We start from the raw sequence: 21592 nt of genomic DNA, 5'->3' as shown, positions 1-21592 counted from the left end.
CCTGTAAACGCTGGGAAGCCGGGCTGCAGGAACAGAATAAGCTCTTATTTATGGGGGAGCCGGCGCGGCCCAGCCCCGTTCCCGAGCCGGCTCCGCGGGGCAGGGGCGTCCTTTTAGTTCCTTTTTAAATCCAGGACTGCGAGGCCGTTCTGTACAGGATGACTTTGTAAAGAGTTTGATTAATAAAACCTCCAAAATAACGAACGGCACACAGCTCTGCTTCCCGGAGAGGGGATCTGGCTCAGCATCCAGCCTTCTCCAGCAGGGAGAGGGAGGGCACGGGATTCTCCAGCTGGGACACAGGTTGGGAAGCAGCAGGGAGCGAGCAAGACTGTGGTGGGCTCCTGGATGATGGATCCCATCGTGCTTCCCCGCAGGAGGGATGGAATAACCAGAGCAATGAGCAGCTTACAGCAGGTAGGGATAACGGGAGCATGAAAGGATTTATTTTCCTCCTGGCTTGTGGGCACTGCACGGAGGGAGCTGCCCCAGCCCCACTCCAGCAGCTGAGGGTGGGAAGGGTTCCTGCCAGTGGCACCTCAGGAATTGCTCCTGCCAGTGGCACCTCAGGAAATGGTGCTGGAAGTGGCACCTCAGGAAGTGCTGCTTCCTGGAAGTGGCACCTCAGGAATTGCTCCTGCAAGTGGCACCTGGGAAATTGCTCCTGCAAGTGGCACCTCAGGAATTGTTCCTGCCAGTGGCACCTCAGGAATTGTGCCTGCCATTGGCACCTGGGAAATTGCTCCTGCAAGTGGCACCTCAGGAAGTGGTGCTGGAAGTGGCACCTGGGGAATTGCTCGTGCAGGTGGCACCTCAGGAAGTGCTGCTGGAAGTGGCACCTCAGGAATTGTTCCTGCCAGTGGCACCTGGGGAGGAGGAAGTGCCAGAAGCCCCGGCTGGGAGGAAGCGGAGGGGAAGCCCCCGGCAGGCTCAGCTCAGCTTTGGGACCGCGATGGGATCAAAGCCCGGTTCCTGTGTGGGAACGGTGCCAGGGGCAGCCCGTGCCACTGAGGCACCCTGGAGAGCTGCTCCGAGGCTTTCCCTCGGCTCTCCTGGCACTTGGCATGGGAAGGATGGCTCCAGATTGACCGGCTCGCGTTGAGGATGGAGAGCAGCCCCACAGGGATTGCTTGTTGCTGCTGCCGATTCCAGGTGCGGCACTGGGGCGGCTGCAGGGAACGGGGACCGCGCCAGAGCACGGCCCGAGCCGCGCCCGCCCTGCCAAACGCAGCCGGAGCGGCGCGGCCCGGAAAGAAGCACGAACCGGGAAATGTCTTCCTGCAGGAAACGCTCCCGTCTCGGCCCCGGCAGGCAGAGATCCTGCAGGATCTCAGCCTGGAGCTGCTGCTCCCGGAACTGCAGTGAATCAGACCAGAGGCCAGGAGTGGTTTCCAGAATTTGGCTTTACTTCGCAGTACAGAAATCATTTGGAGCCTTCAGGAGACACGAGAAGCACAGGCTCTGTCATGCCGATACCGCAGCGCCGTTTGGTCCATCCGAGAAGCCACCGGGGGACAGAAAATACTTCCACATCTTGCCTGCTCTGTAATTTGTTCTCTCAATTTTATTAAGATTAAAACACAAAGGAGCCTGAGGCACAGCTGTGTCCCAACCGATGTAAACGGGTTTAGAAGCTTAAGTGGAGGTTAAGTTCTGTGCCCAGAACGAAGCCAACATTTGCTGCTACAATAGGTGTGGGCTTTGTCCATGATACAACTTTGCCACAGAGTTAAGATTGATGGGAGAGACTTTTAGGGATGCTGTCCACAATAATGGAGTGCTCAGTTTCTATTTTCCTTGATATCAGGTTTGAGTGACATCAGCGTCACATCTACGAGCTCACCAGAAGCACAGGATTGTGAAGGATGTTTTACAAATGATTAAAAAGACAAGGTAAGACACAGCTGTCAATGAGTTATTTCAAATCTGCACCCACGTCTACGTCTGCAAAAATAATAATAATAATAGTAAGTTCAGTCTGCCTTTCGCTTACGAGGTTAGTCAGGAATATCAGTCAGGAATTTGCCAGATTCTGGACAGCAGCCCTACTAGAATGAAATAATTAACACATGATATCCAAAAAGGGAACATTACCAGTGCAGTACTCTTCAATCTCTCAGAGATGGGATTACAAAAGCAGGCCTTACAATATTGAATTTCGTACAGTGTTCATTAAGTTCCTTATATATTCATATTAGCCGATTTAAACTCCTCCTAATTAGAGACTCTCATTACTGCTGCTCCTCCTCCCCGTAGATGTCGTTCTTCTTGCGTTTCATCTCCTCGAAGTCGAACTCTGATCCCATCATCCTCTTATAAATATCTTTGATGTCGTCGCACGTCGTCTCGAAGTGGGTGGTGGCGTCGTAGGTGCGCGAGATGAAGATCTGGAAGCGGAAGCGGCGTTGGAGCCCCGAGCCGGAGCCTGTCCCCTCCCAGCCCGGCTCAGCCCCCACTCACCTGGCTCTCGGTTCCCGGGTCGGTCGGTGCGAACAGGTCGCTGATGCTCACGAACCTGGGGAAGGGAGAAGGAGCCTGGCTTTGCTTTGGAACGAGGACGGGCTCCGAGCGGGAGCGGTTCCACGCACGGGCAGCGCTCGAGGGGCCGAGCAAACTCGGCTCGAGCCGCTCCCGGCAGCCGAATGGCTCCAGCTGTCCCAGCAGAGGGACGGGGGCTGGCTGAGGACTCACTTCTGCTCGATGGGCTCCAAGAGGTCCAAGGCTGGCTTGATCTCCTTCTCCGGGTCCGCGGTCTCCACGGTGGTGCTGGCGATGGCGATGTACTTGCCCTGCGCCGCCACGTTGTGAGCAGAGGAGATCATGCACACGTAGATATCTGGGGGGACAGGACACGGCTGCAGCCCAAAACCTCCCCAGCCCCGTCCCAAAACCTCCCCAGCCTCATCCCAAAACATCCTCCAGCTTCCTCCCAAAACCTCCTCAGCTTCCTCCCAAAACCTCCTCCAGCCCCATCCCAAAATCTCTTCAGTCCCATCCCAAAACCTCCTCCAGCCCCATCCCAAAACCTCCTCCAGCCCCATCCCAAAACATCCTCAGCCTCATCCCAAAACCTCCCCAGCCTCATCCCAAAACCTCCTCCAGCCCCATCCCAAAATCTCCTCAGCCTCATCCCAAAACCTTCTCCAACCTCATCCCAAAACCTTCTCCAACCTCATCCCAAAACCTTCTCCAACCTCATCCCAAAACCTCCCCAGCCTCATCCTAAAACCTCCTCCAGCCCCATCCCAAAACCTCCTCAGCCTCATCCCAAAACCTTCTCCAACCTCATCCCAAAACCTTCTCCAACCTCATCCCAAAACCTCCCCAGCCTCATCCCAAAACCTCCTCAGCCTCATCCCAAAACTTCCTCAGCCTCATCCCAAAACATCCTCCAGCTTCCTCCCAAAACCTCCTCCAGCCCTATCCCAAAATCTCTTCAGTCCCATCCCAAAACCTCCTCCAGCCCCATCCCAAAACATCCTCAGCCTCATCCCAAAACACTGCCCACATCTCTTCCCGCTGCCCTGACACTTGGCACCCCCTGGATCATTCAGAGAACCTGCAGGGAGTCCATCCTTGCCCTCCACGCTCTCATCTCCTGGCTGAGCAGCCTGGGCATGGGAGATCCCCACAATTCAGTTTCCCATGATGGTTCCCAAAATCTGGTGGGATTCCAGGCCAAACAACCCCTGCCCTCAGCCACCTGTCCCAGTCTGGGACCCTTCCTGCCGCAGGTTCCTCACAAGGTTTTCCAACCACGGCCCCTCCCACGTGCCCCAGGTGCAGCTCAGCCTTGCTGGGCCCCGAGAGCCCCCGGAGCAGGGCACGAGGTGGCCCCGTCCCTGGGCGATGCTCAGCCGCTGCCGAGCTGCCCGGCACGCACCTGATTTCCGGTTGACCTGGTTCTGTGGAATGATGATCTGGCACGAGTTGGCATCGTTTGTGTTCTTGATGGGGTGGCTCAGGATGCAGATGACCCGGATCACCTGGCCCACCTTCGTCACGCGGTCCGACACGTAGCTGGGGTCGCAGATGAGCTGTTTGCAGCGAGCCACCTGAGCACCAACGTGGAAACGTCACCCAGGTCACGTCAGAAACGGTTTTTCCAGTAACAATTTACAATTCATCAATCTGAAGCCTCCAGGCTGCACACACTTTGGTCTCTGGCATGGATTGTCACCTCTGTCCCCGGCCAGGACACGTCATTCCCACCCCAAGGGACACGTTATCCCACCAGCAAGTGCTCAACTGTCCCATCAGTGCCCACTCCAAGCTGGCAGCATTCCCAGTTCTATCCAGCCAGGTGGTGGAGAAGCTGCAGCAAGGCCACGTGCCAGCTGTCAGAGCAGCTGAGAGTGCCAAGGGCAGAGCTGGACACGAGGAGCAGCTCCCTTCCTGAATTATTCACTGCCAGCCCATGGAGACTTCATCCCGACTCCTGGAGCAGGGCTGCTGAGGGCTCTGGCCATCAGGATGCTGTGTCTTCAGCGAGCTGGCACAGGGACAACAGCCCCAGCCCAGCACATTTGGCCCTTGGGCTTAAAAAGGGTTTTCTCTGCTGTGATCAAACCCAAAAGGTGTGAGGTCTGAGGGGCAGGTGTGGGGAGGGGAGCAGGGAAGGAGGGAAGGGTCCGTACCTCCCCCTCAGACTTGACCCCGACCACTTTGCCGTTCTCTATGACGATCTCCTCGATGGGCTTGTTGAGCATGTAGGTGCCTCCATAGATTGCACTGAGCCTGCAACAGAAAATCCCTTCAGCACCTCCAGGGCTGGACTTGAGCAGCCCTTCCAGCCCCCAGGCTCTGCTCCTCCTGGGTAAACCCCTCCTCAGACTTGAGCCTCCTCAAAATCCTCTGCTTAAACACAAGGGATGAATACAACATCAGCATCTCTCAGCAAATCCAGAGGTGAACAAGCCCACAAAGAAACAATCTCACGTGGAGGAACCACCTCTTAATTAAGTGAAAGAACCGTTAAGGACCACAGCATTTTGTGCAGCATCACATTCTGGAAGCTCAGGCAGTGACCCCACACATCCAACTCCACTCCCCACTGGAAAGCCCAGCGCTCACCTTGCAAATCCCTGGGGCAGCTCTCCAAGGCCATAGAGGGGGTACAGGTAGGGGCTCTTCCCGTACCGAGCCAGTGACTCGCTGTACAGCTTAATCCTGTTGATTGTTTCTTGGCAGGGTTGATCTAGATAGCTGGGAAGGACAGTTACACCGTTTGGGATGTTTCCCAAAGCAGCGCTTCCGGAGAGCAAAACACCGACTGCCCACGAGGTTTCCTTCCCCTCCCTCCAGCTGCTCCTGGCAGTGCTGCCCTGGCAGTTCCCTTCAGGGAGCACTCGGTGGCACAAGTTTTCCTCAGGAACCCTCCGTGTTTGATATAACCAGTCAATCCCATCACAACCCCAAAGCCTGGGATTTGGGGGAGCGACTGACCACCCCCACTTACTCATCAGTCCTGTAGAGAGCGAGGGCGTGGCCTGTGAAGTCAATGACGTCTTGGCCCAGGTCAAACTTCTTGTACACATCCCTCATGGTGGTTTTCTTGGGATCCACGCCCTCGAAGGTCCGCGGGTCGTTCTCGTCGAAGTTGGCCACGTACACCAGGAATTTCCTGAACCGGCGCTTCTCGAACAAACCCATTAAACCTAAAACCAGGGGGTTGACAATTCAGAACCAGGGTAATTCAGAATCAGGGTTTGTGAGAATTCAGAACCAGGGGTTTGAGAATTCAGATCCAGGGTTTGTGAGAATTCAGAACCAGGGTTTGTGAGAATTCAGCAGAACCAGGGTATTGCAGAACTCAGATCCTCAGTGGCTTTTCCATTATAGCAGCGGGTAAGAACCCCTGAGTGTTCAAACAAGGAATGGTCTGGGTTGGAAAGGACCTTAAAGGTTCTTAGTTCCACCCCCCTGGGGACACCTCCCACTGTCCCAGGCTGCTCCAGCCCCAGTGTCCAGCCTGGCCTTGGACGCTGCCAAGGATCCAGGGGCAGCCCCAGCTCCTCTGGCAATTCCATTCCAGCTCCTCCCCACCCTCCCAGCCCGGAATTCCTTCCCAAGATCCTGTCTAATCCTGCCCTCCTTCAGCCTAAGGCCATTCCCCTTTGTCCTGCCCCTCAAACCCCAAACACAAGGCTGGACAAGGCACCATTTGTGCACTTGCATTCTCCACAAATTGCAGAAGCGAGACTGGAAATGCGAGGGCAGAGCAGCACCTCCACTCCTGCCAGGATGAGTGTCTTGGAGACCACACAGGAGACGTGGCCAAAGTGATGGAACTCCTGATTCCTTCAGCACCCAGGAATATCTGCCATGAGGAAGGCTCAGACCTACAGACTGGGGGCATTAACTGCAGGAGTCACTTTATCATAAGGTTTTTTAGAGGTGCTGCTGAACATATCCCACATATGGAGCTCCTGGAACGCCCTGCAGATCCTGCTGGATTTCACCACACTGTTATTAGCTTCATTTGAGGAGTGAAATCTAAGTAGGCAACAATTAAGGTTTGAGGTGCCACACGTCAGAATTAGCCGTTCCAATTTGCCTGCAATGTTTTTCACACGCACAATTCCAACAAGGACATGACATCCAATATTTATGGCAGAGCTGGGAGCAGGAGCCCCAGATGGAACCTCCTGAGGAAGGAAAACACTGCCAGGTTCTCAGCAGAATCTCACTGAACAGGCAGCTTGGAAGCTCCAAGAAAACAGGGCTCAGCACGCCCAAGGCTCACACTGCAAGGGGGGTTTGAAGTCAAAGAGGTGCAGGAGAATCCTGAGGACGCTCCTTAACACCCAAGGAACATCAGGAATATCCCAAGGGATGGGTTTGCCTCTATTTAGGGGATTCAGAGGGAACAGAAAAGGTGCAGCTACTCACTGGAGGCCAAAGCTTCTGCCTCAGTGGAAGGAACTTTGTAGATCTTTCCTCCCTTGTAGACGAAGCTGCCCTCGATCACCTTGAAGTCCAAGTAACGAGTGACTTCTGTGTAGAGCAGCATCTTTACCAACTGACCTGCAAGGGGTTTGGCACAGTCAAACACAGACACAGCAGCTCCCAAGGCAACAAACGCCTCCCCGTGCTCAATTCCCACTGCAGGCTGAAGATAGGCTGGGACTAAAGCATCCGAGCCTTGGCTGGGATCCATCAGTTCTTCCACTGCAGCAGCCCTGAGCCAGGCACTGCCCCATCCATCCATCCATCCATCCATCCATCATCCATCCATCCCTCCATCCATCCCTCCATCATCCATCCCTCCATCCATTCCATCCATCCAATATTTATGGCAGAGCTGGGAGCACAAACCCCAGATGGGACCTCCTGAGGAAGGAAAACACTGCCAGGTTCTCAGCAGAATCTCACTGAACAGGCAGCTTGGAAGCTCCAAGAAAATAGGCTCAGCAAACCCAAGGCTCACATTGCAAGGACTCCATCTCTCCATCCCTCCCTCCTTCCATCCCTCCATCCCTCCCTCCATCCATCTATCCATCCCTCCATCCATCCATCCATCCCTCCCTCTCTCCATGCCCTGGGCTCCAGGATGAGACTGCAGCAGCCAGGGGCTGGCTTCAGGCACAGGGAGCTGGCCCTGCACTGGGAAGCACTTCCCTGACAGGGGGTTTGCTCCAGACCAGTCCAGTACTGGAGCACACGGATTCAAGGGTAGGGATTAGAAGGAATGACAGTGCCTGTCCTATTCCAGCACCCAGCACCAGCCCGAGGAGTATCTGGGAGCTCAGGGTCACTCACCATTAGCCATGAGGAATTTTGGAATGAGGTCCACGTTCCAGTCTCTTCCCCGCCCCATAGATTCTGGTGGAGTTCCCGGGAGATTAAACCTTTTGTAGAGCTTTGGAGAGAGAATACAGAACTTATTATAGCCCAGGAAATCTGTCTGGGTGTCATTCCTCCCACACATGGACACACTTTCCACCCCCACAGCTCCAGGCTGAACACAAGCTCTTCAGAGCCAGCTTCTGGCTGCAGTTCTAGCTGCAATCCGAGTTTGGAGCACACAAACACATCCAGTGAATTGTTACAGTAAGAAGCAGGCAGTGCAATTCTGCTCATCCAGGCTTTGGGAATTTATAAGCCTGATGAATTGTTTAACATGGCATCTCTTAGTCCAATTTACAATTTAGCTGAAGAGTTTTAACACCCAGCTGTAGCAGCTCTGGAATGCTCCATGCTCAGATTCCAACCGGGAATTACAGGAAACAAGCACAACCCACCAACTCCAAACACCCCACACTGGCATCCTCCCCACTGTTACCAGCTGGGGACGTGCCACAGAACTTCCTCACTCAAAGGAAACCCTCAGAGTCACTCATGTGAAGCCAACCCGAGGCTAAGTGGGATTAAACCCCTTCTGTGCCCAGGAAGGACACAGGGATGGGTGTCCCTCCACACTTACATCTTCCAGGGGTGTAATGGAAGCACTTTCCCCTCCATAGTAAGAGTTCCGATCCATGTGAAGGACTTTCTTTCCATTCACTGACATAATCCCGGAGAGGATGCATTCCTGCAGGAAGGAAAGGATGCAGGGGACAGGTCAGCTGCACTGGAGCCTCCTCCTTCCCATTTTCCCTAGGAGCATGTTCAGACAGCTCCATTGCAGCTGCACAGCCCTCTGCAAATGCACAGCAGCTGCCTCATCCAGAATTCAGGCCTCTCCTGGAGGCAGATTAACCTCTTAATAAATCTACTGTCTGGTCTGGCCAGCCAAGCAAGGGGCCAGAGATTTGTGTGTAGGTTGGATCCCTGCACAACCACCACCTATCAGGGCTTCCCAGAGGAATTTTTTGGGAATTCCATGCACTGGAGCCAAAGGATAATCTGTCCTCTAAGGCACCAGCTGGCAGTTTAAGGATGTGCACAGAGAGGAAGCAGGAGAATGAAATCTTACCCGGACTTCAGTCAGTCTCCCCAGAACTTCAATTATTAATATTTGCCACACTGGGACACTCAGGATAATCAACAGCTTCTCTCAGAGAGCAGCATAAAGAATAAATGAAGGCATCTGGGTGCTTTATCAGCTCAGCTTTGCTCCCCTTGCTCTGTGCCCACTGAGGCTCCCTGGAGCAGCAGATCAGCTGCTGGGTGTGACCGCAGCACCACACGGAGCACACACGGGCTGCAGCACCAGCTCCGGCCTCGCACAACTCAATCCCCATTAAAACACGACTGCACCAGGCTGGCATTCCCCAGCCAAAGAGCTGAACAGAACCTTCAATGTTTGTGTGCTTAGGACAGCTTATCTTGGAGGCTTTACTGATCTTGCTCTGCCTCAGCTCCCTCCAGCAGCAGAATTCTGGCTGCAACTGAGCTCTCATTCATCACCACCACCTCTCTGCTAGGTCCTGGCCACATCTCACGTGATGGGTGGGGCTTGTTGGAGGGGGCTTGGAGCAACCAGGAGAAGGTGGTTTTTTAAGGTCCTCTCCACCCAAAGCACTGCAAACCTTTCATTGAGTTTGAAACCCTCACCCAGCTGCTGAGAGATGCCACCACTGCACATCTGACAGGACTCCTGCAGGCAGGCTGGCCCTCCTGCAGAGATGCGTGTCTCCAGGAGATCCTTCCTGTTTACTCCACAAGCACCTCAGGCAGGACTCTCCTCCTGTGTCACTTCCCCCTCCCGTGGAGCGCTGGAAGTTCATTTCCAACTCCAGACTGACCAGTGCAGGTGTCAGGCAGGAAAACCACAACCACCAGGAGTTTCCCACTGTGGATTGTTTGTGTAAATCCTGACTCCGGTCAATCCTCGCTGGAGAATCAACTTCCCAGCCACAGCAGCTCTCAGGGGCTGCTTTGTTCGAAGGTCAGACAGCTGCAGGTGCAGGGATTGCTGGCTGAGGATTTGCTGAGCTGGTGCTTCCAGGTGGCAATGGAAAAACCTTCTCTGTTGGGACAGCAGGGCACTGCTGGCCAGTCTGTCACCCCCCAGGATGTCACCAAAACCCAGCCAAGGACCTGAGGAGCAAAGCTGGAGCTGCCTCACGCACAGCAAGGACGCTCTGAGTTCAGTCCCTGAAGTCATGGAAGATTTCCAGCACGGTGCCCACAAGGCTTCATGATCACCACGTGGACTGTGAGTAGTGAGCCACAGTGCTTCCCACAAAAGCTCTCCACGATCCATCAGCTCCTCCTTCCACGGTACCATCCTTCCAAGGATCCTACAAGGTCCCTCCTTTTTTCCCCACAGGCTGGAGCAAGCAGAGATCCTCCCAGCACACAAACCCCGTGTGAAGTCATTACTCAAGGCTTACATGGGGTGAGTAACCACAGGAGTAAAAGCGGCTACAGCGTTAATGATTAACCACACCCGAGGCAGGACTGTCACACCAAGGGCCCCATCACCAGCCAGTTACATTCACAGAGCTCCGTGGCTGGACTCCTTGCTCTACCCCGTGATTTATCCCCCTGGAACATCTCCCAAAACCCTGGCTCAGCAGCTCGGCCAGATGGTGGCACAGGACTGCAAGTGTCCATGCTGGAGCTGAGCCACAAGGAAGCCGACCAGCATTCCACAACTAAGTTACCAAAGGGAGGGATGGAGCTCCAGTAAAAGCTGTACAGGCCACATCCACTGCTCTGGATGTCAGCTGATTTCAGTCACCCACTTAACCTCCAAGCACTCCTTGCTCTGTCTTCCCAGAAGAGGGAGTGTGCATGCCTTGGAGTGAATTTGGGCACCAGCAGAAGACACAGGAGGCCTTAAGTTCCTCTCCACTCTTCTTCCACACCCACTGAACAGCGCCGTGGGGACTGAGGTGGAGCTATGACACTGCTGCTCAAGCCAAGGCTCGCTGAACGCTCTGAAATCCTGCACAGCCCTTCCAGGCCACTTCCCTCTGCAGCCATGACGGCCATGAAGCACCCGGGCTGCACAATGGATTTATCCTCCCAGCTCAGCAATTCCTTTGGATGCCGTGCTTGATGCGTGACGCTGTCATTTGGGTCAGGGAGCGAGGCAAACAAACGGCCTGTGCTGATAAGGGGAGGGCTGGGGAGAGTTTAGAGTGCAAATAAAAAGGGGAAGTGTCACAGTTCAAATCTGTGCATTTTCTGCTGTTTTATAAATGTCGCCACCAGCAAACAGGAACAGGGAGCAGCTGCTGACAGCAGCAGCGGGACACAGCGGGGAGAGCTCCGGGTATCCAGATCCAACAGAATCCATGCAAATTGCAGTCACGCTGCTACTACAGCGCTCTGCCTCAGCCAGTTCAGGTTACCAGCTCCCAGGAGCTCACGGTGCTGCTGAATGAACATCCATGTCTCTGCTGCAAATGGCCAGGGAACCAGGGAGAAGCCAGCACTGGGGATGTGGGGACAGCACATCCACTGGGAGTCCATGGAAATAAAAATAAGGAGTAACTTGGAGGTACTGGTGTTTCCTTGCTTGCTTAAGACCATCAGATCCTCCCTGGAGGGCAGGAGCTGCTCATGAGCGGACCTTGTGCGTGCAGAGGCCTTGAGGAATGAAGGGAAGCGAGGAGGTTTCCGTGGATTTTCTCCAAGTAGGGCGGCAGTTCAGAAAGGCTCAGACAGCCCGGTGGAAACTCCAGCCAGCGCCGCTCCTGTACCGGCACCGAGGGAGGATTGGGCACTGAGCAAAATCCCTTCGGCTCTGGGAGCGGGCGCTGGCACCGCCAGGCTTTCTTCGAAAGGCAGGGCTTGCTGTGGCCACAGAGTCACACAGCGGCTGGGCTTGGGAGGGAGCTCTGGAGAGCCTGGCTCCAGCCTAGGCAGGCTCACCTGCAGCAGTGACACGGGCAATTCCACCTCTCACCGCCCGACCCACGGCTCTGCTCATCCTCCAACTGCCAAAACAACTCCCCACTGCACCGTAACAATCCCCCTGCTCCAGGGGATGATGCAAAGGACACACTCCAGCTTTCCCTAGCAAAGGAAGAAGCTTTTTCCTCCTAAGCCATTCCTCCACCTCGAAGGAAGAGCCTTGAAGGGGATGAAAGCAGCTGGGAAAGTTGGGTGTCCCCTCCATGGTCCTCACAGTCCCTCTGAGGCTCTTCAGGCCACGAGGCCTGGGCCTGTATGAATAAATACACCCTGAACCCCGAGTTTGGCTCCTCTGCTCCTACAGAAAGTGAATCTGTATCCTTGTGGTGGATTTGAATAGCTTTAACAGGGGGAGCCAGCTGGCAGGTAAGAAGCTTAGTTCAGCCTGCAAAGAGTGAAACCTCAGCAGGAGCACAGCATTCACCTACTGGGGCTCAGCTGGAGGGTTTAATCATCCCCAAAATTCACGGAAAATAACTCTGTAGAAGCAGGGAGGGCGGATAACAGAGCCCGTCCCCAGGTACAACATCCCACTCTGAAATAACCCAGTGAGGAAGTACAGCCACTCCCACAGCAGAGAGATGGAAATGACAGTGGGCTGGGAAATTACGGTGAACTGAGAAGAGAGGTGTGAAAATACAGCCACGAGGAGCTCTCCAGTCTGTGGCCACTGCGCCAGATTAAAAACCAGTCTGTGCAGTAGGTCTGCAGGAAGATGATCCCTAATCTGCCACACATGATGCACACAGAGAGCCTAAGACAGGGACCTTAAAGCTATTAAAGCTCCAGCACCCTGGAGAAGCCATTTCCACCAGGAACGAGGCAGCTGGAAGATCCACCAGCTCCCATGCAGCCAGACCCACCAGGGACTGGCACTTCACACTGATCCATGCAGGAGGGAGCAGGAGGAGCCACGGAGCTCACTACAGCTGGTGAAGGCTGAGGGATTGTAGCAGCAGTAACTCAGGATTATTTGTCCCCACAGGGCTAAGACACATCCCAATGTCTCTGATTGGCACACAGAAGGGAAAAGCTGAAATAGTTTGAGTGCAGTAATCCCAGTCCTAAAGCTGCCTTTAGTCCTCCGTGGCTGCTGAGGAAGAGATTAACACCTGAAACATTCATGCTGCACTTCCAGATCCGTGCCAGTGGAATTTACGCGTGCACTCACCGGCCCCACAGACCCAACCAGAACGACCACTACAATGGATGCATTTGTGCCCTTTCACAAAGCCTCCGACCACTCGTTCTTCCTCTTCAAACCAACAACTGAACTTTCCCTTTGGAAAAGGGAAAAAACCTCCAGATCAGCAGCAGAGACACAACCTCAGAGCTACAGCAGGGGCCTGATGGGGCTCCAGCAGCAGAATCCAGAGCAGCTGGAAGGAAAGGCTGGTTGCAAACATCACCAGAACCTCCATGCCAGCTCCTCTGGAAAAGGAAAGAACTGGACATGTTTCCAGCTCCTTCTCCTCAGGTGCCACAGGGACCAGGCTCCTTTTCCACTGCTACCAAAGCTGGAGGAGCAACCTTCAAGCTTCATCTGAGAGCAGGAGAGTCCTTCAGCCCAGCCTGATCCAGCTCTGCACTCGCCAGCCACAATGGCTGAGCCAACACCAGGAATTCTGGGATGGCTGCACCAGCACCTCTGGTTTCCATTCTTTTCCACTCGAGCTGCTCAAGACAAGACGAAGTCCACCCTAATTGGTATTTCAGAGGCAAAGCCAGCACACCAGAAGCAAAATACAAGCTCCTGGATATTCCCAGGCTCTGGAGTTTGGTCAGCACACCTTAAAATACGGCCCTAATTTATTCCTTTTAACTCAAGCGCTGCTCATTAGCAGGAGCTTGTCTTAAAAGTGATTTCACAAGAGGCCTTTTGTCAAATTTACACTGGCATTTGTCAGTTTGAGATTAAGCCCTGCGTTCACCAACTTGATACCCCGCTCACACTAAAGCATAAATTAACATTTTAATGGAGCTCGATCTATTGGAGGCCCCTTCAGTACAAGCTCATTATATTTCACCTCCCCAAAAGTCCCTTTCCCCGCTTTGCTGAGCAGGGGCAGGCCTCAGGACACATTCCAGCTTTCCCTAGCAAAGGGAAGAAGCCTTTTCCTCCTAAGCCATTCCTCCACCTCAAAGGAAGAGCCCTGAAAGGAACAAAAGCAACTGGGAAAGTTGGGTGTCCCCTCCAGCAGACACCTTAATACATTTCCTTTGTGCCACCTTCCAGGTGTGCCACCCTTCTCCCCAAACCCAAAAGAGGGGGGTGACAATCCAGCTGTGCCTTCGGTGGGGTCATGTGAGCAGCCCCGTCAATCACAGCACCCAAAGCACGGCAGGAAACGCCTGGATTCCGCTTTAATCTCGGTGCCCAGGGAAAGTGGGGTTGCCTCCCGGGCAACCCCAAAGAGATGCCTTTGTCCAGCCACCTTTCCCCACCGACAGGAGGGAACAAAAGCAGGAAAGGCCAGTCGCACAAGGAGGAAAACCTTTCCACCATATTGGATTTTCTTCCCCTCTTTCCCCAAACAATGCCTCGCATTTGGAACCTGCAATCCACCCTCCCGTGCCATCTCCCGGCCTCCAGGGATGCAGGAACGGGAGAAATCCTCCCGAAAACCTCGCGGGCAGCGGCACTGCCATGTTTTTTTAGCCCAGGGCTGCCTGCGGTGCGGGCTGCATCCTCCACAATAGGACAAAGCCCCACCAGGGCTCATTCCCCTCCCTCCGCCGCACCCCCATCAGCTGTCAGCTCTCCTTAGGGATCACCGGGATGCAGCGACATCGCAGGAAAGGGTTGTTCGGTTTTTTTTTTTTGGGAGGGGGGAAAAAGGGAAATTTGACAGGCTCGCCAGCCTCCCATCCCCCTCCTGCTGCAGTCAGGGCTGGATGGAGCCGAAGGCTGCAAAGGCGGAGCGGGAATGGGGATGGAGAGGGGGGGGATAACCACGGCTGCCTCCACCCTGCACGGACCTGCAGCCACGTTGGGTTTGTGGTACGGGGGGGCGGGGGAAGAGATGCGTGAATGGAAAAAAAAAAAAAAAAAAGGTAATAATTTAAAAAAAGAAATGAAAGGCAATAAATGCCCGTCGGCGTTTTATTGTCCGAGTCTCCCCACGCCCTCCCTCCGCAAAACAACCGCATTTCCTGGGGCCCCCTGGGAACGGCGGGGATCGGGGACGGGGGTATATCCAAACACGAGGAGCTGTTGTAAAATACACACATAAATCATACAAAAACCCCACCCCGGGGTGCAGTTAGGGATGGGGAGAAAGATCCAGGGTGGGGATGGGATTGGAGCTGCGGGATGCAGTGAGAATCAATGATGGGGAAATGAGATGGGGTCCCCCGGGGGGGGTCACACGCACCAGACCCCCGGGGTAATGTTGAGGGGCGGAGGGGGAGGATCCCAGGCTGGGCTGGAGATGAATGGGAAAGGATCCAGGGTGGGGGTGGGACTGAAGCTGAGGGGGTGCTGTGATAATTAATGATACGGGAAAGCACCCAGGGGTCCCCCAGGGGGTCACATGCACCAGACCCCCGGTAATTCTGGGGAGAGGGACAGGGGGAAGAATCCATACAGAGGCGGGGGGGCTACGATGGACAGGTGACAGGTGAAGAAAACGACCTGAATGGGCCGAGTGGGGTGATAATCAGGCGAGAGACTGGGGAGGGGACCGCACGGCCTGGGGGAGGGGATAAAGACCCGAGCGCCCCAGGCGGGGGGGGCTCAAATCCAGGCTGGGGGGGGGGGGGGATGATCAGCTGATAGACGGGCAAGGGACAGCGGCGCCGGGGTGGGTGAGAGATGGGGAAGGGGGTCAGCCGCAGGAGCCGGGGGATGGCAGAGGGGGGGCGGCGGGGCGGGGCAGGGCGGCGGCCGCCCGCAGCAGGCCCGAGGCGCGAGCGGGCGGCGGCTGCTCCTCACCGTGAGGCCGGTGCCCAGCACGATCACGTCGTACTCCTCATTCATGGCGGCGCGCGGTGTCTCGGGGGTCTCTCGGCCGGGGCTGAGGCGAACCGGGCGCTACGCGGGGGCCGCGGGAGCGCGAGAAAATGGAGCCGCCGCCGTGAGGGGACCGCGCCGGGAGGGGCGGGGCCGGGCCACCTGCGCCCCGCCCACGCGCCTGCCGATCACAGCCCAATACGCCACGCCATTGGCCGGCGGGGCCGTCACTCAAGAGGCGGGAGCGGTGCGCGCGCGAGCGGCGCTGCCACCGTGGTGGGGGCGCGGCGCGCATGCGCAGTTCCATGGCCGCCCCTACGGGCTCGGACTGGGCAGGGGGGAGCCTTTAAATGGGGGGGGGGGGGGGGTCCTAAATTTGGGGGCGCTCCTTAATTTATGGGGCTCCTCAATCTGGGGGGGACTTCAGTTTACGGAGCCCTCAATTTGGGGGGGTTGTTAATTTGGGAGATTCCTCATTTGGGGGAGTCCTTTATTTGGGGTGGTCTCAGTTTAGGGGGGCCCTTTAATTGGGAATTTCACGGATTCTCAGTTTGGGGGATTCCTCAGTTCAGGGAATTTCCTTCTCTTGGAGAAGGGCCTTCGATTTATGGGGGGGGTCTTTATTAGACCTCGGTTTGGGGGTGCTCAGTTTTGGTGGGCTCATTAACCTGGGGGTTCCTCTATTTAGGGTATTCAGCAGTTTGGGGGAGTTTTCAGTCAAGGGGAAATCTCCATTTAGGGGCTCCTCAATTTGGGGGTTTTACCTCAGTTTAGGGGTGGCTCCTCTATTTGGGGGGGTTCTTAATTTTGGGGGAACCTCTCATTAGTGGGGATACAATTGAAGGGGGTTCTCTTTCTGGGGGGAGTCCCCTCTTTGGGGGGATCCTTAATTTCAAGGGGATCCTCAGTTTGGGGAGGTCCTCAGTTTAGGGGGTTCTCTGGGGAGCATCCTCAGTTGAGGGAGGTCCTTAAATTAGGGGGGGCTGACAATTCAGTGGGGTCTTTGAGGGGTTCCTCAGTTTGGGGGTTCCTCAGTTTAGGGGGGGTTTAACTGGGCCCCCCCAATTCCTCCACATCTGGTGCTTTTCCATCCCATCCCAGGCACCCCATGAACCACTTTTAATGGGAAATTTGCTAACTATCCCAACAAACACCCCTAATTAGGCTGCATTCCTACTTCCTAAAACCCTGTTTTGGGAAAAACCAGGAAGGAAAATGTTTTGGGGAAAAAAAAACAGGAAGGAAAAGTTTTGGGAAAAACCAGAATTCTCTGGGGGAATTCTGCTGGCATAAAGCTGAATCCACGTTCCTTTTTTAACCCTCAAAATAATTCACATTCCCCTTTGAGTTTTGAAGGTGCTGCCATGTTTTGAAGGAGTTTCCCCTTTGTGTTTCCATGGATATTTGGGAACGTTCCCAGTGGTTTTTCTCATCAGCAATATTGGGAGGACACAGCCATTCCATGGCTTCTTAAAAGGATCAAAAGTGGGAATGAAGCAGCCCCTTGCACTTCCTGCTGTCGGGAGGCCACAGCTGGATTTATGGAATTAGGGATCCCCAGATCCTTCCATTTTTTAATTCCTTTTGGAGGAATAAAATCATTTCCTCACCCACCCAGGGGCTGATCCAAAATTGCTGCTCCAGGGACAGCAAGGTGGGAATTTCCCACTCAAACCCAGCCATGGTGCACACCTTAACTCACTGCCTTCCTGATTTTTAACATCTGCCCTCCCCAAAAAAGCAGAATTCCACGTGCTTTGAACTCCTGGCATCACAAACAGGCAAGGACACGGCAGTTTTGGATGGAATTTATGATTCCAGCTGCTCTTACCTTGCTGGTATTCCTGACTTCCAGTCTTATTGGGATTTCAAGTTTATCAGTGCTGGGAATTGCCCAGCATTCCAGCCTGGGATAAAACTCCTCCTCGTTTCAGTCTGATCCAGAGATCCCCGATGTCCTCTCACAAGGCTGAGGCCACAGCTGGATTTATGGAATTAGGGATCCCCAGATCCTTCCATTTTTTAATTCCTTTTGGAGGAATAAAATCATTTCCTCACCCACCCAGGGGCTGATCCAAAATTGCTGCTCCAGGGACAGCAAGGTGGGAATTTCCCACTCAAACCCAGCCCATGGTGCGCACCTTAACTCACTGCCTTCCTGATTTTTAACATCTGCCATCCCAAAGAAAGCAGAATTCCACGTGCTTTGAACTCCTGGCATCACAAACAGGCAAGGACACGGCAGTTTTGGATGGAATTTATAATTCCAGCTGCTCTTACCTTGCTGGGTATTCCTGACTTCCAGTCTTATTGGGATTTCAAGTTTATCAGTGCTGGGAATTGCCCAGCATTCCAGCCTGGGATAAAACTCCTCCTTGTTTCAGTCTGATCCAGAGATCCCCGATGTCCTCTCGCAAGGCAGAGATCCCACTACAGATTCCTGCAGGTTTTGGGATCAGCTGTGGGCTACAAAAAGGGTTCAAAAGGTTGATGCAGCTTCAGGAGTCTCTGTCCTACCCAAAGAGGTCCAATTAAAAATGAAATTGCAAATTAAAGCAATTTAAGGGATCAGTGGAGAGCAGGTCCATGAAGAGCTAGAAAATCCATGATCCAGGTGGATCTTCTCCATGGGGACGTTCAGGGTGGGGAAATTCCCAGGAGAAGCCACGAGGATCCCTGGAAATGGCACTTCCCTTGGATGGTTCTGTTTCAGGGAGCTGCAGAGGAAGAGGTGAAAGAAGAAAATAAATTTATAACCATGGATCAGAACAGGAATGTGATAAAAACATGGAATTGTTTGGGTGGGAAGGGACCTTAAAGATCATCTCATTCCAAAGGGCAGGGACACCTTCCACTATCCCAGGCTGCTCCAACCTGGCCTTGGACACTTCCAGGGATGGAGCAGCCACAAATTTTTTGGGAAACCCGTGCCAGGGCCTCCCCAGCCTCCCAGGGAAGAGCCCAGACCCATCACCTCCATCACCTTTTAAGATAATCCTATTGAAAACATTTCTCCTGATCTACTCCTGTTGCCCAGCTTGGCTCCTCTGCTCAATTTGGGGTAAAAATCCTCAGTTTAGGGGGGGTTCTTTATTGGGGGACAGACCTAGGTTTGGGGGGTGCGTAGCTTGGGTGGGCTCCTTAACCTGGGGGGGGTTTCTCTATTCAGGGTATTCATCAGTTTGGGGGAGTTTTCAGTCCTGGGGGGGATCCTCCATTTAGGGGTCATCAATTTGGGGGGGTTTCCTCAATTTGGGGAGCGTCCTCAATTTGGGGAGGGTTCCTCAATTTGGGGAGGGGTTTTCTCAATTTAGGAGAGGATCCTCTGGGTTTCTCTATTTAGGGTATTCATCAGTTTGGGGGAGTTTTCAGTCCTGGGGGGGATCCTCCATTTAGGGGTCATCAATTTGGGGGGGTTTCCTCAATTTGGGGAGCGTCCTCAATTTGGGGAGGGGTTTTCTCAATTTGGGGAGGGGTTTTCTCAATTTAGGAGAGGATCCTCTGGGTTTCTCTGTTTAGGGTATTCATCAGTTTGGGGGAGTTTTCAGTCCTGGGGAGGGATCCTCCATTTAGGGGTCTTCAGTTTGGGGGGGTTTCCTCAATTTGGGGAGGGTTCCTCAATTTGGGGAGGGTTCCTCAATTTGGGGAGGGTTTCCTCAATATGGGGAGGGTTCTCAATTTGGGGAGGTTTCCTCAATTTGGGGAGGTTTCCTCAATTTGGGGAGGGTCTCAATTTAGGGGGTTTTCTCAGTTTAGGAGGGGATCCTCTGGGGGAATTCTTAACTTTGGGGGTCCTCTCATTAGAGAGGGATACAATGGAAGGGGGGGTTTCTCTATTTAGGGTATTCATCAGTCTGGGGGAGTTTTCAGTCCTGGGGGGGATCCTCCATTTAGGGGTCATCAATTTGGGGGGGCTTTCTCAATTTGGGGAGGGTTCTCAATTTGGGGGGGGGTTTCTCAGTTTAGGAGGGGATCCTCTGGGGGGATTCTTAACTTTGGGGGCCCTCTCATTAGAGAGGGATACAATGGAAGGGGGGGGTTTCTCTATTTAGGGTATTCATCAGTCTGGGGGAGTTTTCAGTCCTGGGGGGGATCCTCCATTTAGGGGTCATCAATTTGGGGGGGCTTTCTCAATTTGGGGAGGGTTCTCAATTTGGGGGGGGGTTTCTCAGTTTAGGAGGGGATCCTCTGGGGGGATTCTTAACTTTGGGGGCCCTCTCATTAGAGAGGGATACAATGGAAGGGGGGGTTTCTCTATTCAGGGTATTCATCAGTTTGGGGGAGTTTTCAGTCTGGGGGGGGGGGGGATCCTCCATTTAGGGGTCATCAATTTGGGGGGGCTTTCTCAATTTGGGGAGGGTTCTCAATTTGGGGGGGGTTTTCTCAGTTTAGGAGGGGATCCTCTGGGGGGATTCTTAACTTTGGGGGCCCTCTCATTAGTGGGGGATACAACGGAAGGGGGGGTTTCTCTATTTAGGGTATTCATCAGTCTGGGGGAGTTTTCAGTCCTGGGGGGGGGGGGGGGGGATCCTCCATTTAGAGGTCCTCAGTTTGGGGGAGCTTCCTCAGTTTGGGGGGGTTTCCTCAATTTGGGGGGGGGTCTCAATTTAGGGGGTTTCCTCAATTTAGGTGAGGATCCTCTGTTTGGGGGGATTCTTAACTTTGGGGGTCCTCTCATTAGTGGGGGATACAACGGAAGGGGGGGGGGGGGTCTCTTTTTGGGACAAGCCCCCTATTCGGGGGATCCTTTGGGGATTCTAATCAGCCGTTTGCCTAAACCTGGCAAGGAATAACCACCGTACCCGCATGAAAAAGGAGCAGGTTCCTCTTCTTCAGGAGCTGGCTGGTGTTCCCTGGAAGAGCTGGACGACATCAGGCCTCCTGGCCAGCTGCCGGGCCAGCGTCCCCGTGCCGTCGGGGCCGTCGCGGAGCCCGGCGCGCAGCAGGGTCCCCGCGGCCTCGGCGCGCTGCCCGCCGCTGGCCACGTGCAGGGCTGGGGACACAACACCACCCGGGGTCACCTCCTGGGGTCACCTCGTCCCGCTTTGCAGGAAAACGGGGTTCCCGCGGCATGGGGTGATTTGGAGGGGGTCCCAGGATGAGGGGAAGAGATGAGGATTTTTGGGTTCATGTTTCAGGTTGATTTATTGTATTGTGATATGTATGATATTAAAAATGATGTATTAAAACTAGACTGAAAGAACAGAGAGAGGATTCATCAGAAGGCTGGAAATAGAAAGGGATGAATAACAAAGGCTTGTGACTAAAGTCTGACTTAATGCACCCTTGATTGGTTATTAAGTAGAATTAAGCAGAAACACCTCGCATGGACCAATCAAAGAAGCACCTGGTGCATTCTATAGCAGCAGAAAGTTATTATTTACATCTTTTTCTTTTTGAGATTCTTTAGCTTCCCAGGAGAAGAAAATCCCAGCAAAGGGTTTTCATAAAATATGTCTGTGACACCCATGGGAATAAACAGATGGAGGGTGAAAAATGAGTTTTGCCACTGTGGGACTATGGAGTGGTTTGGGTTTTTGGGGTCTTTGAGTCTGATCTTAAGGATCATCCTGCTCCACCCTCCTGCCATGCATCCTTCCACCATCCCAGGCTGCTCCAGCCCCAGTGTCCAGCCTGGCCTTGGACACTGCCAGGGATCCAGCTGCTCTGGGAATTCCAGCCCAGCCCCTCCCCACCCTCACTGTAAAAAAACCTTCCTCCCATCTAATCCAAGGGAGGCATCCTGATCCCCCTGGATAATCCTGACGTGGATGAGAAGCTTCCCAAGGACGCAGTGACCCAAACCCAGCCAAGGAGGAGCCACAGGAA

At 54.1% G+C, this 21592-nt stretch overlaps 2 protein-coding genes across 3 annotated transcripts in view; both read right to left on the bottom strand.

The window, feature by feature from the left end:
* Positions 1-1385: 1385 nt before the first annotated feature.
* On the bottom strand, positions 1386-15935 carry LOC119708853 (rab GDP dissociation inhibitor beta). Its single transcript, XM_038155753.1, has 11 exons — positions 15746-15935; positions 8426-8533; positions 7762-7861; positions 6892-7026; positions 5459-5657; positions 5074-5205; positions 4638-4737; positions 3884-4055; positions 2692-2836; positions 2461-2515; positions 1386-2387 (listed from the first exon to the last, which is right to left on the bottom strand). Exons 1-11 carry the CDS (start codon positions 15788-15790, stop codon positions 2232-2234), a joined length of 1347 nt encoding a protein of 448 aa, XP_038011681.1. The 5' UTR covers positions 15791-15935; the 3' UTR covers positions 1386-2231.
* A 4613-nt stretch (positions 15936-20548) lies between these two features.
* LOC119708856 (ankyrin repeat domain-containing protein 16-like) overlaps positions 20549-21592 on the bottom strand; it is a 116331-nt gene continuing 115287 nt past the window's right edge. For both annotated transcript variants that reach the window (XM_038155757.1, XM_038155756.1), the window contains exon 8: positions 20549-20756. In XM_038155757.1, the coding sequence (XP_038011685.1) occupies positions 20596-20756 (161 nt within the window). In that variant the 3' untranslated portion in view covers positions 20549-20595. The remainder of the gene's footprint in view (positions 20757-21592) is intronic.

This window comes from Motacilla alba, chromosome 1A, assembly GCF_015832195.1.
Source record: "Motacilla alba alba isolate MOTALB_02 chromosome 1A, Motacilla_alba_V1.0_pri, whole genome shotgun sequence".
In the NCBI taxonomy this organism is placed as follows: Eukaryota; Metazoa; Chordata; class Aves; order Passeriformes; family Motacillidae; genus Motacilla; species Motacilla alba.
The sequence above is the reverse complement of the archived record's forward strand: the minus strand, read 5'-3'. Positions and strand labels throughout refer to the sequence as shown.